The sequence below is a fragment of the Oncorhynchus kisutch genome, linkage group LG12 (assembly GCF_002021735.2).
Source record: "Oncorhynchus kisutch isolate 150728-3 linkage group LG12, Okis_V2, whole genome shotgun sequence".
Lineage (NCBI taxonomy): Eukaryota > Metazoa > Chordata > Actinopteri > Salmoniformes > Salmonidae > Oncorhynchus > Oncorhynchus kisutch.
The window spans coordinates 20,639,233-20,654,010 of NC_034185.2; the positions used below are offsets into that span (position 1 = coordinate 20,639,233).

Below are 14,778 nucleotides of genomic sequence, written 5' to 3' on the forward strand. Positions count from 1 at the left end.
GACCTCGACTCCATCAAACAGTTTTGGGATGAATTGGAGCGCAGACTGCGAGCAAGGCCTAATCGCCCAACATCAGTCCCCGACATCACTAATGCTCTTGTGGCTGAATGGAAGCAAGTCCCCAGAGCAATGTTTCAACATCTAGTGGAAAGCCTTCCCAAAAGAGTGTAGGCTGTTTTACCCACATCAGGTGGTGCTCTCACGCATGGTCCAGTGTTTCTTGCCTCGAAGCGAGCATAGAAGGCATTAAGCTCATCTGGTAGGCTCGTGTCTCTAGGCAGCTCGTGGTTGGGATTTCCTTTGAAATCTGTGATCATTTGCAAGCCCTGCCACATCTGACGAGGATTCGATCTTAGTTCTGTATTGATGCTTTGCCTGTTTGATGGTTCATCGGAGGACATAGTGGGATTTCTTATAAGCGTCCTAGTTAGTGTCCAATTCCTTGAAAGCTGCAGCTCTAACCTTTTAGCTCAGTGTGGATGTTACCTGTTATCCATAGCTTCTTGTTGGGATATGTACTGTACATACGGTCGCTGTTGGGATGATGTCGTCGATGCACTTATTAATGAAGCTGTGACTGACTGATGTGGTATATTCCTCAATGCCATCAATGTCCTGGAACATATTCCAGTCTGTGTTAGTGAAACAGTCTTGTAGCTTAGCACGGCTTCATCAGGCCACTTCCGTAATAAGCGGGTTACTGGTACTTCCTGAGTTTTTCCTTGTAAGCAGGAATCAAGAGGATAGAGTTACGGTCAGATTAGCCAAATGGAGGGCGAGGGAGCATTTTGTATGCGTCTCTGTGTGTGGAGTGACGCTGATCAAGAGTTTTTTTCGCATCTAGTTCCACAGGTGACAAGCTGGTAGAAGGTAAAAACGGATTTCAGTTTTCCTGCATTAAAATCACCGGCAACTAGGAGCGCTGCCTCTGGATGAGCATTTTGTTGTTTGCTTATGGCCCTATGGATCATTGAGTGCAGTCTTAGTGCCAGCATCGTACCCCGCTGCACCTTGGTCCTCCACTCCTTCCAACAGTCGTTACATAGAGATTGAACACCAGCTGTTGTTGACAAAGAGACACACTCCGCCCCCCTTGAGCGTACCCAACACTGCCATTCTGTCCTGCCGGGGCATAGAAAAACTAGCTACAGTTGAAGTCGGAAGTTTACATACAGCTTAGCCAAATACATTTCAACTCAGTTTTTCACAATTCCTGACATTTAATCCTAGTATAAATGCCCTGTTTTAGGTCAGTTAGGATCCCCCACTTTATTTTAAGAATGTGAAACGCCAGAATAGTAGTTGAGAGAATGATATATTTCAGCTTTTATTTCTTTCATCACATTCCCAGTGGGTCAAAGTTTACATGCACTCAATTAGTATTTGGTAGCATTGCCTTTAAATAGTTTAACTTGGGTCAAAAGTTTTGTGTTGCCTTCCAGAAGCTTCCCACAATAAGTTGGGTGATTTTTGGCCCATTCCTCCTGACAGAGATCATGTAACTGAGTCAGGTTTATAGGCCTCCTTACTCACACACGCTTTTTCAGTTCTGCCCACAAATTGTCTATGGGATTGAGGTCAGGGCTTTGTGATGGCCACTCCAATACCTTGTCTTTGTTGTACTTAAGCCATTTTGCGACAACTTTGGAAGTATGCTTGGGGTCATTGTCCATTTGGAAGATCCATTTGCGACCAAGCTTTAACTTCCTGACCGATGTCTTGAGATGTTGCTTCAATATATCCACATAATTTTTCTGCGTCTTGATGCCATCTATTTTGTGAAGTGCACCCATCCCTCCTGCAGCAAAGCACCCCCACAACATGATGCTGCCACCCCAATGCTTCACGGTTGAGATGGTGTTTTTCGGCTTGCAACCTCCCCCATTTTCCTCCAAACATAACGATGGTCATTATGGCCAAACAGTTCTATTTTTGTTTCATCAGACCAGAGGGCATTTCTACAAAAAGTATGATATTTGTCTCCATGTGCAATTGCAAACCGTAGTCTGGCTTTTTTAATGGCGGTTTTGGAGAAGTGACTTCTTCCTTGCTGAGCGGCCTTTCAAGTTATGTCGATATAGGACTCATTTTACTGTGGATATAGATACTTTTGTACCTGTTTCCACCAGCATCTTCCCAATGTCCTTTGCTGTTGTTCTGCGTTTGATTTGCACTGTTCGCACCAAAGTACGTTCATCTTTAGGAGACAGAACGCATCTCCGTCCTGAGCGGTATGACGGCTGTGTGGTCCCATGGTGTTAATTCTTGTGTACTGTTGTTTGTACAGATGAACGTGGTACCTTCAGGCGTTTGGAAATGGCTCCCAAGGATGAACCAGACTTGTGGAGGTCTGCAATTGTTTTTCTGAGGTCTTGGCTGATTTCTTTTGATTTTCCCATGATGTCAAGCAAAGAGGCACTGAGTTTGAAGGTAGGCCTTGAAATACATCCACAGGTACACCTCCAATTGACTCAAATGATGTCAGTTAGCCTATCAGAAGCTTCTAAAGCCATGACATAATTTTCTTTTTTTTCTCCAAGCTGTTTAAATGCAGTCAACTTAGTGTATGTAAACTTCTGACCCACTGGAATTGTGATACAGTGAATTATAAGTGAAATGATCTGTCTGTAAACAATTGTTGAAAAATTACTTGTGTCATGCACTAAGTAGATGTCCTAACCGACTTGCCAAAACCATAGTTTGTTAACAAGACATTTGCGGAATGGTTGAAAAACGAGTTTTAATGATTCCAACCTAAGTGTATGTAAACTTACGACTTCAACTGTTGATGTATATTATCAATGCCCATGTTCAATGTTCATGTTCAGTTCTTCAGATCCCGTTGATAGGATAGTCTCGAACAGAGCTTGTCCAGTTTGTTCTCCAGTGTTTGTACATTCGTCAATAGAACAGAGGGTAGAGGCGGTTTATTTCTTTGCCGTTTCTGTTTCATCAGGGTGCCCACACTTCAGCCTCTATATTGTCGTCTCTTTTAAGTGTCAGGGATTAGGGCCTGGTCTGGGTTGAGCAGGATGTCCTGCGCCACTGACTCATTGAAGTCGAAATCTTCATCAAAATTCGAGGTTAATGATCACTGTTCTGATGTCCATAAATTATTTTCGATCATAGGAACCGATGGCGGAAACATCATGTACAAAAAAAGTTAAGATCAGTACAAATCAACACAAAATCTCAGAATTGGTTAAATTATTTATTTTTTATTTGGTGTTTGGTGATAGACCTACTTCCCATAAGTGGGCTATTACCGCTGTGGTGTGGCCTGAGGTTTGCCGGTGCATATTATTTTGTCTGTGACTCATGCAGAAAATCGGAGCAATGTATTAGCAATGAAACACCAAACAGACTGTTATTGTGCAATTCTGGCATCCATTTCACCCAATCTATTTTGAGAATCTAAACTACCAGGTTTAGATTGTTGTTGGTCTAGTTTAGATTGACCATCAGCGGTTGAAACTATTTTGAAAATGCAGTTTCCCTTGAAGCAAGTCCTGTTTTTAGTTTATTATCACCAAAAGGCTTTTCTTTAAATACAATCAAGGGGACCAGGGTAAATGTCCTTCAGACAAAAACAATGACAACAGTGATTTGCACAACATTTATTTTCTTCCACGAAAACAAGAGGGGGGGGGGTAAAGAAGGAATTGAGTGAGTGATTAATGACAGATGAAGAGGTTACCCAACCATCTTCTTTATGTTGTAAAATACAACATTTAATAGGGGACAGGGAAAACGTGTGCCTCAGTACACAGAAACACCTGATACTGAATGTTCTGTGAATCCTATGGTCATCCAATGAATTAAGTCTGGGACCTGCCTCGGCTTAGTCTATGAGTAGTTCTGCTATTCACTCTGTCAACCAGCCAAAGTCAGCTATTCTTTCCGACCATTCTGATCACTGTGTAAACATTACCATGTTTTAGTTGTGTTTGCAGAGGGAGTGGGTTGGCAGGCACTCTCACTTGGTTGCCATGGATGAAATGACAGTCAGAAGCTAGGTTTCCATCCAAATGTTCATGTGAATATTCTAAAAGCCGCATAAAAACAATATGCACATTTTCCCACCAGAGATGTGCTACCATCAAATTGACTTGTTGCAGATAAAGGGCTGTGCGCGATGATGTAGTGAACATAAAATACCTTTTGTGTTTAAAAACCCATGTATCGAATAAAAAATACAACTTAATTGGGTTTCCATCGCATTTTCAACTCTACTGATGGTTTTCTCACCAAAATCTGCGTTATATTGCGAGTGTGCACTCTCTGGTATTGGCACTTGCGCTTCAGCCAACAGCGCTGTCTGCCGAGCCAGTTCCCAGACTTAATTCATTTGTTAATTTTTATTTGTCAAACAGCAGCCAAGCATTGATTATCATGTCACCAGAATAAGACCCTCAATATTTATTGGAAATGAGCATCAAGCTCATCACCTTGCACTCTCACCACCCTTTGAAGTTAATTATAATTGATTTAATCTGTAACCTAATAAATTGCAAGCTTTCCCGATTAGTCATAGTGGGAGGACCACACAACATGTCATCTAGTGACTCAAAGTTTACTTCGATATCATGGTTATTATATAAATATTTACGCATAAAAGCGTTTAAACCGACATTTTTTGCATAATTCATTTTACCGTCACAAAAGAGCCCACCTTGTCTAGTGTATTTAGTTGTCGACATTTGGAAAGGTTACCGACATTTTTTGTTTGTTTCCATCAGGCCTGTCATGACATATGCTTTAGGTTAGTGACAGTGTGTCCATGCAGGGGAAGATCCTTAGTACTGTAAATAGATAAGGAAGACAGTTGTATAATTAAGCAATAACGCCCGAGCAGGTGTGGTATATGGCCAATATACCGCGGATAAGGATAACCACAACATGCATTCTTCAATGGCATTCTAATACGTGCCAAAGAACCTGCATGTGGGTATCTATTCTGTCAGAGAATATGCTGCTAGTAGCTACACTAATCTTCCCTGCGCCACAGACCATGGTTACTCAACGACACAGCTTCTAACAGAGTCAGCATGTTCTGGGCAACACAGAATAACAAGAGTAAATGTCTGGCGGCAGCTGAGCAGAGAGAGCAGAATGCTTGCCTTGCCTTTGTTCAGTCTCAGGGAAAAGCTTGGCATGCACATTTCCACACACAGAGCCGTAGTGTTTCACTTGGACCTGTAGTGGTTCTTGGTCCAAAACACACAGCAGCAGCCTGCCTGCTCTGGATTTATCGACCCAGTGCGCTGTAGCCGCATGAAGAACGCCAGCTCGTTAGTCAGTCCCGAGCTGCATCCCAAATGGCACCCATAGGGCTTTGGTCAAATATGTGTGCACTACAGGGAACGGTGTGCCATTTTGGAGACAGCTTTCTCCAGGCCCAACTCAGGGAGACACTGTTTTCTTGTGGTTCTTCTCACTCTCTTATCCCCAGATTTGTGACTTGTTTTGACTTGTGCTCGATGAGTGTAATACAAAACCCACATTGATCTAAAACCCTAAATGTGTATAATGTGGTAATGACTGCCAAGGCTTAAATGCCCATAGAAATAGACTGAATTGCAAGCTATTTAAGTTTCCAAGTGTTATGTGGGGTTATATATATGAGCCAGGGGTGGTTAGTGAACTGAAAGCCGAGACCTCATGGGTCCAGGTTCATGTGGCCTCTTTAAAGGTGTATTGGCTGTCCTGACAACAGAGGCTGTGCTGACATTTGGCCCATATCCAGCCAGAGCTTTCCCTGTGAAGCTGTTGAAAAACATGACCCATTTTTCCCAGAACAGGCCACGAACAACTGCTCTGTTCTTATATTCTTGCCACATATTCACAATGAGGGTTCTGTGCAATGGTCATGGCCAAATAATTTTTTATGTCTTTTCTTTTCATGTCGTTTCTTTTGACATATGTTTGGCTGTTTCTGACAGACAAACAGGTTTGATAAGTAGATTTGAAACAGGAAACATATACAATGGGATGTACAGCACTTTCACAAAATATTGATTGCACAATACTTTTATGTTTTATGGATCTATCAGATATTGTGTGTAACCTTTATTTAACAAGGCAAGTCACTTAAGAACACATGATTTTTTACAATGACGGTATCGTGACCTTTTGATGGTAATTGCTGCAGTCGTTAATTGACACACTGGGTGTTATGTGGAGCAGAAAACCAGAATCTACATAGATATAATCTCATCTTGATCCCATGAAATGGCTGAGTCAGAGTTTTTATTTACTCAGTCCAGTAAAATGTCCCCTAGGGCAGCTGCAATCTTGCTTCCTGTGGACCAGAGAGAGAGAGAGTGGATTAAGGGCACCTGATCACGGCAGTGAGGTTTGACTGAGGTGATGCCCCCTGTAAAGGAACATGGGCCCTGACAGACAGAGACTGTCCTGATGACATGAAGTCTGTTTCACTACACTGTCTTTGCTCCTCTTCTCTGCTCTCAAATTCACTTGAGAGTGGAGTGATTCTACAAAGGATCCATCCCCTGTGATGGATTTACTGCAATAAGCTCATTGATTCTGTGTCAATATGGAAGGAGTATTATACTGAAATGCTAAGCTGAAACAACAACACTGTTATTTTCAGTACTCTACTGTACAGTATAATATAATAGATAATATATGCCATTTAGCAAACACTTTTATCCAAACTACTTACAATCATGCATGCATACATTTTACATATGGGTGGTCCCAGGAATCAAACTCACTATCCTGGTGTTGCAAGCACCATGCTCTACCAACTGAGCTACATAGTCTGGCCTTCCCCCTGGATAAATACAATGTGCATCTTTGCATTTGCCATAACGAAATTACCTCTATACCTTTTGTAGAAGTCATGTGACTGCACGGGATCCCTGTTTGTTAGTTTAGCCGATTATAAAGAGTGCATACTGCTGAACGCCGACCATTGTGGGGTACTATGAGAAAGCAGTTATACCAGAATTGGTCTGGTGTGGGTGGCTAGTCCTTGTGGCTCTGTGATTCCAGTCAGTGTGGCCAGCATCACAGAGACAGGGGTCTGCCTGTAGTATGCCTGTAAACCCAGGGCTTATTAGCACAATGCCGTGTCATAGCCCAGGGATTAGCTTGTTATTAAACACTAACCTCAATAACCCCCTCCTCATTTCCCCCATCCAAAGCCCAAATCAAACTTGCGGCATATACAATCACAGCATTATTCCCCCTGCTCTGTCTCTGCCCCTCCCCCTCACTTTTCAAGCTTCTTACTACTGTACTAGCCTGCCTTGCGGGTAGAACCGAGGGGGGAGACAGGCTGTGTGTGTGCATGGTTGTGTGCGTGTGATATAGTACATTGTCAATGCAGAGAGCCACTCCCCCCTGGCTGTAACCCTGTCTGTCCTTGTCGGCGGACACTCTGAAATTACAGCCAACTGTGCCCTAGCTCGAGCCAACGCCCTGGCTGCATGTTTAGTGTACGGTGTCGTCAGGATCGCAGGGAGGGACACTCACAGAGAGGTATTCTTCCATGGGATTTCAGGTCAGGTGACACTATGAGTGAATAATTCATTACGGCCCGTTTCAGCTCTTTCCCAACAAAGCCACACACACACACACAACCCCCCTATTGAGATCGTAGTCTATCTAAAGGGCTCGATTGATTATGAATTCAGTTGTGCCTCCGCTGACAAAACAAGCGGGGAGAGGATGAACATGAAGAGAAACAGCTGATTGTGTGGGAGTATAATGTTTTTATCTTAGTGCAGTAATACAGAGTCCTTAGTGTGTAGAAATATAATGTATTGATGTTAATACAGTATAGTGAAGGCAGACTGTAGTGGCGTGTCTCTCAGCCTCAGCTGTGCAGGGGCTATGTGTTGCCTGCCACGCTGATGTTGGAACATCTGCTTTGGGCCCATTGGTAAGACACACAAGGTTTCAGTGGAGAAACTAAAACACACAGCGCAGGTGGGAGCATCTCTCTTATGTAATAAATCCATGGAAACACAGCGGGGCTGGCTGCATAGCCTGATGGTCCATCTGTCTGCTGGTGCAGAGGGTTGGAGTGAGATGGAGAGTTCATAACGACAACAACAACAACTACAACACGAGTTCCCACTTCATGTGATTAGAGTAGTGTGGAAATCCCTCATGATTTGTGAGGAAACTATTATGGGCATGGATAATTCAATATCTAGATATCCGAATGGAGGTTCATATTTGATTACTTGAGGGAGTGTTCATTTTTGGAGGCCTTTTTTAACAATGGAAAAGCTTTGTCTAAATGAAATGAAATGATCCTTGTGACATTTTAACCTACAATGATATATCATGACATTTAAAAAATAAAAATAAATGATGTACCTGTAGTTTTTATAACGGTGGGTTGAGCTACTTCTGCGCATTTAGCCATCAAAGGCCCTGACATCGGTATGCTATTTCCCCCACTTGAAATGGCAATTACTGGTGCTCACCTAATGGAGTTTCCACAATACCTGACATAGATCAATGCAGAACTCGCCCCAGAAAATGTTTTTGTAACAGAATCAGTTCTATCATGGTGAAAAACAGACTCCTCTTTAGCTGTTGTTGCTGTTAGCCAAACTACCGGAGAAAAGTAACATGTCGGCTGTCCAGCATGTACATTTGCGTCGTTCTGATTGGTCAAATTAATAGTGGTATTTTGAAACAAAAATGTCATTTAGACTATCCTGATGTTTCATGATATTATTCAAATAGTACAATTATTTGCCCATCCCTAATGCCCATCCCTAGAGGACTCTTCCTTTTAGTTTCGTTTTCCATATGCTGTCAATCTTTATCTGACATGTTGATGTGAGGATAAGACATGAGAGATGTGTGGCACATAGCCTCCAGTACAGCATGTACAAAATTGTTATATTTAATGCAGTGTAATGGTTTCCAACTTCGTGTCAGAATTCTGCAAATAAACTGAATAAACTGAAAACTTCAATAATTCAGAAGGTGTTAATTAATTGCATTGAAATAGGTGTTTTTTTTCTGTTGGAGATTTATGGAAGCTCTTGCTGTGTGTTGCAGCTGTTACGAGAACTGAAACACCCCAACGTGATCGCCCTGCAGAAAGTGTTCCTGTCTCACAGTGACAGAAAGGTGTGGCTCCTCTTTGACTATGCTGAGCACGACCTCTGGGTAAGTGTTTCATCACAACTGCCAGTCAGAAGACCAGATTTAGGTTTTTGTTTGGATGTTTTAGTTGTTTGGTCTTTGTTCTTGACGTTTTCCTGTCTGTAAAGGACCGTGTATGGTACATGATGTATTGTATGTTGTGGAAACTAGCTGTTTGATTCCCTTGCTTGATCAGTTTCTCAATGACACTCCCCCTGGTCTCCTTTCAGCACATCATCAAGTTCCACCGTGCCTCTAAGGCCAATAAAAAGCCCATACAGCTGCCGAGAGGCATGGTCAAGTCTCTCCTGTATCAGATTCTGGACGGGATCCATTACCTCCATGCCAACTGGGTGCTTCACAGGGATCTGGTGAGTCGATTGTACTGTAGTTCCAGTGTCCCTTTACAATGTTGCTACACATGCTCACTGACACCTCATCCACTGATCTGTCCTTTTCCCATTGGTCACTGATATTAACTGCTTTCAACCAATAGGGCGCATGCAAATAAGTTACTTGTTTGCATATCTAGAAGCAGCAATGAGTGGTGTTCACTGCAAAAAGGAACATTAAAGCAACCCTCTTGCCAGCTAACTGAATACTGTGTTGTCTGGCACAAGTGCTGTTATAACATTGTACTGTTTATTATTATGATTCTAAGGCCCTTGGCTGTGGAGCAAAGTGTCTTGGCTTGGTGAATGTTGTCAATTCTGCCCCCCTACCCTCACCACCACCACCACCCAGCCTGTACTCTAGCACCCCTGTGAGACTTTCTCCCCCATACCTTTCCCACAGTGTTTTCCTGGAAGGTCAGGCTGTTCACCTAACTCTGCTGGGCTCATTGTAGCGGAAGGTCAGCCCTGGGCCCAGCTGGAACGAGGTCACAGGATTGTTTTCTCTCTTATCTGGCTGTAGAAACCTCCTCTCCTCACGGCCCCTCTCTCTCTCTCTCTCTCTCTCTCTCTTATCTCTTTCTGCAGTTCCTTTTACAAATAAGCTTTTATTTTGGTTGAGAAGCTTTTTTTTCTTTCTGATTGTCCCAAACTTAACTGATTATGGTGCAACTTGGACATTCCATGATAAGGGCTATATTACACTGTTATAACACTACATTTTACTGTTATAACACTACATTACACTTATAACACTATATTACACTGTTATAACTCTACATTACACTTATAACACTATATTACACTGTTATAACTCTACATTACACTTATAACACTATATTACAATGTTATAACTCTACATTACACTTATAACACTATATTCAACTTTTATAACACTATATTACAGTGACACAACACTTATGGCTGGGAATTGCCAGGGACCTGACGATACGATATTATCACAATACTTAGATGCCAATACGATATGTATTGCGATTCTCACAATTTTATAAGTATGGCAATTGGATACTGTGATTTTATTGCCATTCGATGTTCCAAACGTATTGCTCACTATATGTCTGCTACAGAGGAACAAGAGAGAGCCACGAGAACGAGTTTTGATCAGTCATGGAAATAGAAGTGCTGAAAACAAATTGGCTCCTTATTTAAAAAGAAGATGGAGAACAAGCTATACCTGCACCAAAATACTGGAGTTTTGGTGCAGGTACAGCCAACTAGCGCAAAAATGATGTTGCGATATTGTCAAAACGATACAATATATCGTAAAAAACAATATCCCGATATGTAACTGTATCGATTTCCCCCCTATCACTAATAATAGTATATAACAGAAGCATAACACTTACCAACTAGCTGATGGAAAGACAATCGTTTGTGTCCTGCCAGCCAGTGAGAAGTCAGCTGCTATTAGAGGACACCAGCTGTGTCATTATATTGACATTCTTCAAGCAGTAAACACTGGGGATGATTGCAATGAGTAGAGACTGTTGTAAAGATATTTTCCTGATAACACACTCATCAAAGTGTTAAAACGGATAAAAATACCCCTTATGCAACAGCGAGGACTACGAAGAGTCACACACACAGGTACAAACACACATAACATACACACTATACACACACGTACAGTCCCTCTTTGCTGAGTGTGTTATCAGGAAAATATCTTTCCATCAGCTAGTTGGTAAGTGTTATGCTTCTGTTATATACTATTATTAGTGATAGGGGGGAAATCGATATAGTTACATATCGGGATATTGTTTTTGATTTGATTACACCTCGATTGTGTATTGTAGTAGAGTAGAGGCCTGGAACACACTTCATGTATCGTGAAATCTGTTGTTAAATGTATTTTTATGTTTGGTATTATAATGTATATTACTGCCTTAATGTTTTTATGGACCCCAGGAAGAGTAGCTGCTGCGATAATAAATACAAATGTCTATGGGTGGAAGAATGGGTAGTAGGGAATCTATTCTATTCTAACTCATTGGTGCCCAGATGTTTGGTGTTTACTACCAGCACACTAATTGAGTCGGCACACTTCAGAGTATAAGTCAGTCAGTTGATGTGACTTCCGTCCCGTCTCTGGAGACTAATGCAGAGTAGAATGAATCTGCAAGTCCCACAGCTCCAGCATTCTTATCAGGCCTTTATCGGGCCATCCCCTCTCATGTAATCTCTCTCAGCTCTCCCAGATGGCAGCATGGTGCGACGAGGACCAACGCTAACTCCCGTTATATAAATACACAGGGATCTATCAGCCAGGGCCTCAGCCTCACTAACTCGGCCTATACCCCGACAGCCAAGGTGGAGTAATACAGGGATGAAGACATAGTACTGCACTGCCATGCCATTGATGGCCCCTTGTTCAATATGTGTCCCTTGTAGGGGTTATTTTGGAGGTGAAATCCGAGTTGATTGATAACTTTGCGAGGATAGTGGATCACGTTGTCGTTGATGATGGTGATTGCTGAGCAGTTTATGACATGGTATTACTTGTTGAGAGTGTGTCATCAATAGCGTATTTCTTTAATTCTGCTTAGAGATTCTATAGGATTAAGCAGGTCTTTAATGCCTGGTCAATAGATGTGGTTAATGAATCGCCCAGGATACAACAGAAGGGACAATGGTCTTGTGTTTTTGATTTCATATGTCTGACCTATGTCATATGTCTGACCTCAACACCAAGGGTATATGCTGCCGTCGCTGCCTTCCTGTTGTACAAGCATGCCTGTATCTAAGCAGAGGCCTCTGTCAGTACTACTGTACATGGTCAGTACATACCTAGCAACTGCGGGAATTAAAACACACTGGCACAGTAGCTAGCGTTGTTTTTCTCTCTTATCTGGACACCAATTCTTCCGGCACTTAATAACTATTTTCTTTGCCCCAGGGTGAATTTCTCTGTTGTCGCTTTCTCTGTGTCTGATTCCAGATAAAGGTTGATGTTTTGCAGTTTTCTCAAAGCAAGCACTTCCTGCTATTGTGCAAATTCCACTCTCAAGCTGGTGGTGTTCGGAATCGGGATACGTGGGTATGTGTAGTCTGTTTTGCACAGGGAGTTTGTTGGCCATTCCATTGTGAAATTGTCCTGAATATGAAAGAGTCAACTTCCTTTGTCTACCACTTTATAGCCGTGTACCTCAGATGTTGCTACTCAATGGAAAATGCCACATTCCACCCCATCTGGACATTTTTCTCCCGAGTCATGTTGGGGGAGGTGTGTTAGATTTAGGCTAAAGGGTGAGTAATGCAAACAGCATTCCTAATCTCCTCGGGGGCTAGTTACTCCAGCGACTCAGTGCTTTATCAACAGCCACATGGGTAGGGCAATAGCACGTCTTTCATGGCTCCCACCACCACTCTTTCATGGCTCCCTACACATGGCTCCCTACACCACTGTCTTATTATGCAACACTCAACCTTGTGCTGCAGCTGGGCACTGCACCGCTGCAGAGAGACCAGCCTCCCCTCACCACTGTACCCATCCTCTGTCTCGAGCAAGTCAGGCAGCACCTCCCCATCCTCAGTCTCCTGCGAGACAGGCGGCACCTTCCCATCCTCAGTCTCCAGCGAACCAGGCAGCACCTTCCCATCCTCAGTCTCCAGCAAACCAGGCAGCACCTTCCCATCCTTAGTCTCCAGCGAACCAGGCAGCATCTCCCCATCCTTAGTCTCCTGCGAGACAGGCAGCACCTTCCCATCCTCAGTCTCCAGTGAACCAGGCAGCATCTCCCCATCCTTAGTCTCCAGTGAACCAGGCAGCATCTCCCCATCCTTAGTCTCCAGCGAACCAGGAAGCATCTCCCCATCCTTAGTCTCCAGCGAACCAGGCAGCACTTCCCCATTCCCATCCCGCCCCCATCTCCTGCCTAAGTTACATAACCCACACCAGCCACTAGCCAGCAGAGTTAGATCCCAGATTGCAGGTCCCACTCCCCCCCTGAAAGTCAATATGTCCAGGCTGTCAGATTTCAGCTGCAGCATATAGCTAGGTTGCACTCTCTCATCTGCCGGCCAATGGTGGGTTGTTGTCATGATTGATTACTAAGGACATGCCCTTATCTCTGACGTAATGGAATATTGTTCAAAGCTGGAGTAATCCCTGGCTACCCGCAGTCACATGCCACGTCCGCAACAAGAAAATGTCTAGGAAAATAGCATCCACACCAACTGTCCTTTGTATGAATATGTATGTGCCCGGTGCCCTCTATATCCTGTGTGCAGTGGGCTGTGGCAGGCCTGCACTGCTATAACATGGTTATGACAGTAAAGTGGTTAATGCCTGTGCGCCGAGAAAAACAGGGTCATTACTTAATCTGAAAAAAGACGACTACAGAGAAAAGCAAGGAGAAAGCTGCTGAATTAATAATGGCACTGTTGTATGTTTCCCAGTACATGTAAAGACAGTGTTAGCCTCTGGCCCTTCCTGGCCTGAAAACAGGGCTATTTTTTACTCAACAGGGGGGTACGTTTTTTTGTGAAAGAGATGCACCTCCTTAGGGATTGCGTTTTCTGTCCATGGAGGATTTACGGCAGTGTTTCCCAAACTCAGTCCTCGAGACCCCCAACTAATCATCAAGCTTTGAATCAGCTGTGTAGTGTTAGGGCAAAAAACAAAACTACACCCTTGGGGTCCCGGGGACCGAGTTTGGTAAACGCTAACTTAGGGATATCTGTTTACCACTCCTGACCCACTGCACAAAGTCTCCTAACTTTTCTGGGAAGCTAAACACATGTTAGAATCAATCAAATCCAAACTTTTGAAGAAAAAATATATCATACAGCAACATTACAACCTCATTAACATGGTCATTTTACTTTTTAATTGCCCGTTCATCCAGTCTCTGTTTTATGAGAGTATTTTCATAGTTATTGTTTACCTGTATGAAAATATGATCTATTTGAACATTGGGCCAATGAAAATGAATGTCTTTGGATTGAATCCATTAGCCCAGTTTAGAATTTCAAAGAGGAGCCGGTGCCAGTCATTTGGGCTTGAAAAGAAACTCATGCTCATGTGGGTCGTCATAGTGTTTGCCGATAGCAGTGTTTTGTTGTGTGTTTGAATAATAGAGATCATTATAAGTGGCATCCCTAGAGCAAACCCTGTTTGCTATAGGAACCTGTTTGTTGAACAGATTGAATCCTATGAGATGTAAGATTCACACAGATTCAGGGGACTAACAGACAATGGAAGGATTTGGAGTGGAGATCAAGATTATAAATT

General features: G+C 42.9%; 1 protein-coding gene across 3 annotated transcripts in view; it reads left to right on the forward strand.

The window, feature by feature from the left end:
• Positions 1 to 14,778, forward strand: part of LOC109900674 (cyclin-dependent kinase 19-like) — a 57,386-nt gene that overhangs the window by 18,346 nt on the left and 24,262 nt on the right. For all 3 annotated transcript variants that reach the window (XR_004211896.1, XM_031837066.1, XM_031837067.1), the window contains exons 3-4: positions 9,049 to 9,159; positions 9,366 to 9,506. Coding sequence is in view for 2 of the 3 variants with exons in the window: in XM_031837066.1 (XP_031692926.1) it covers positions 9,049 to 9,159; positions 9,366 to 9,506 (252 nt within the window). In the remaining variant the exon portion in view is untranslated. The remainder of the gene's footprint in view (positions 1 to 9,048; positions 9,160 to 9,365; positions 9,507 to 14,778) is intronic.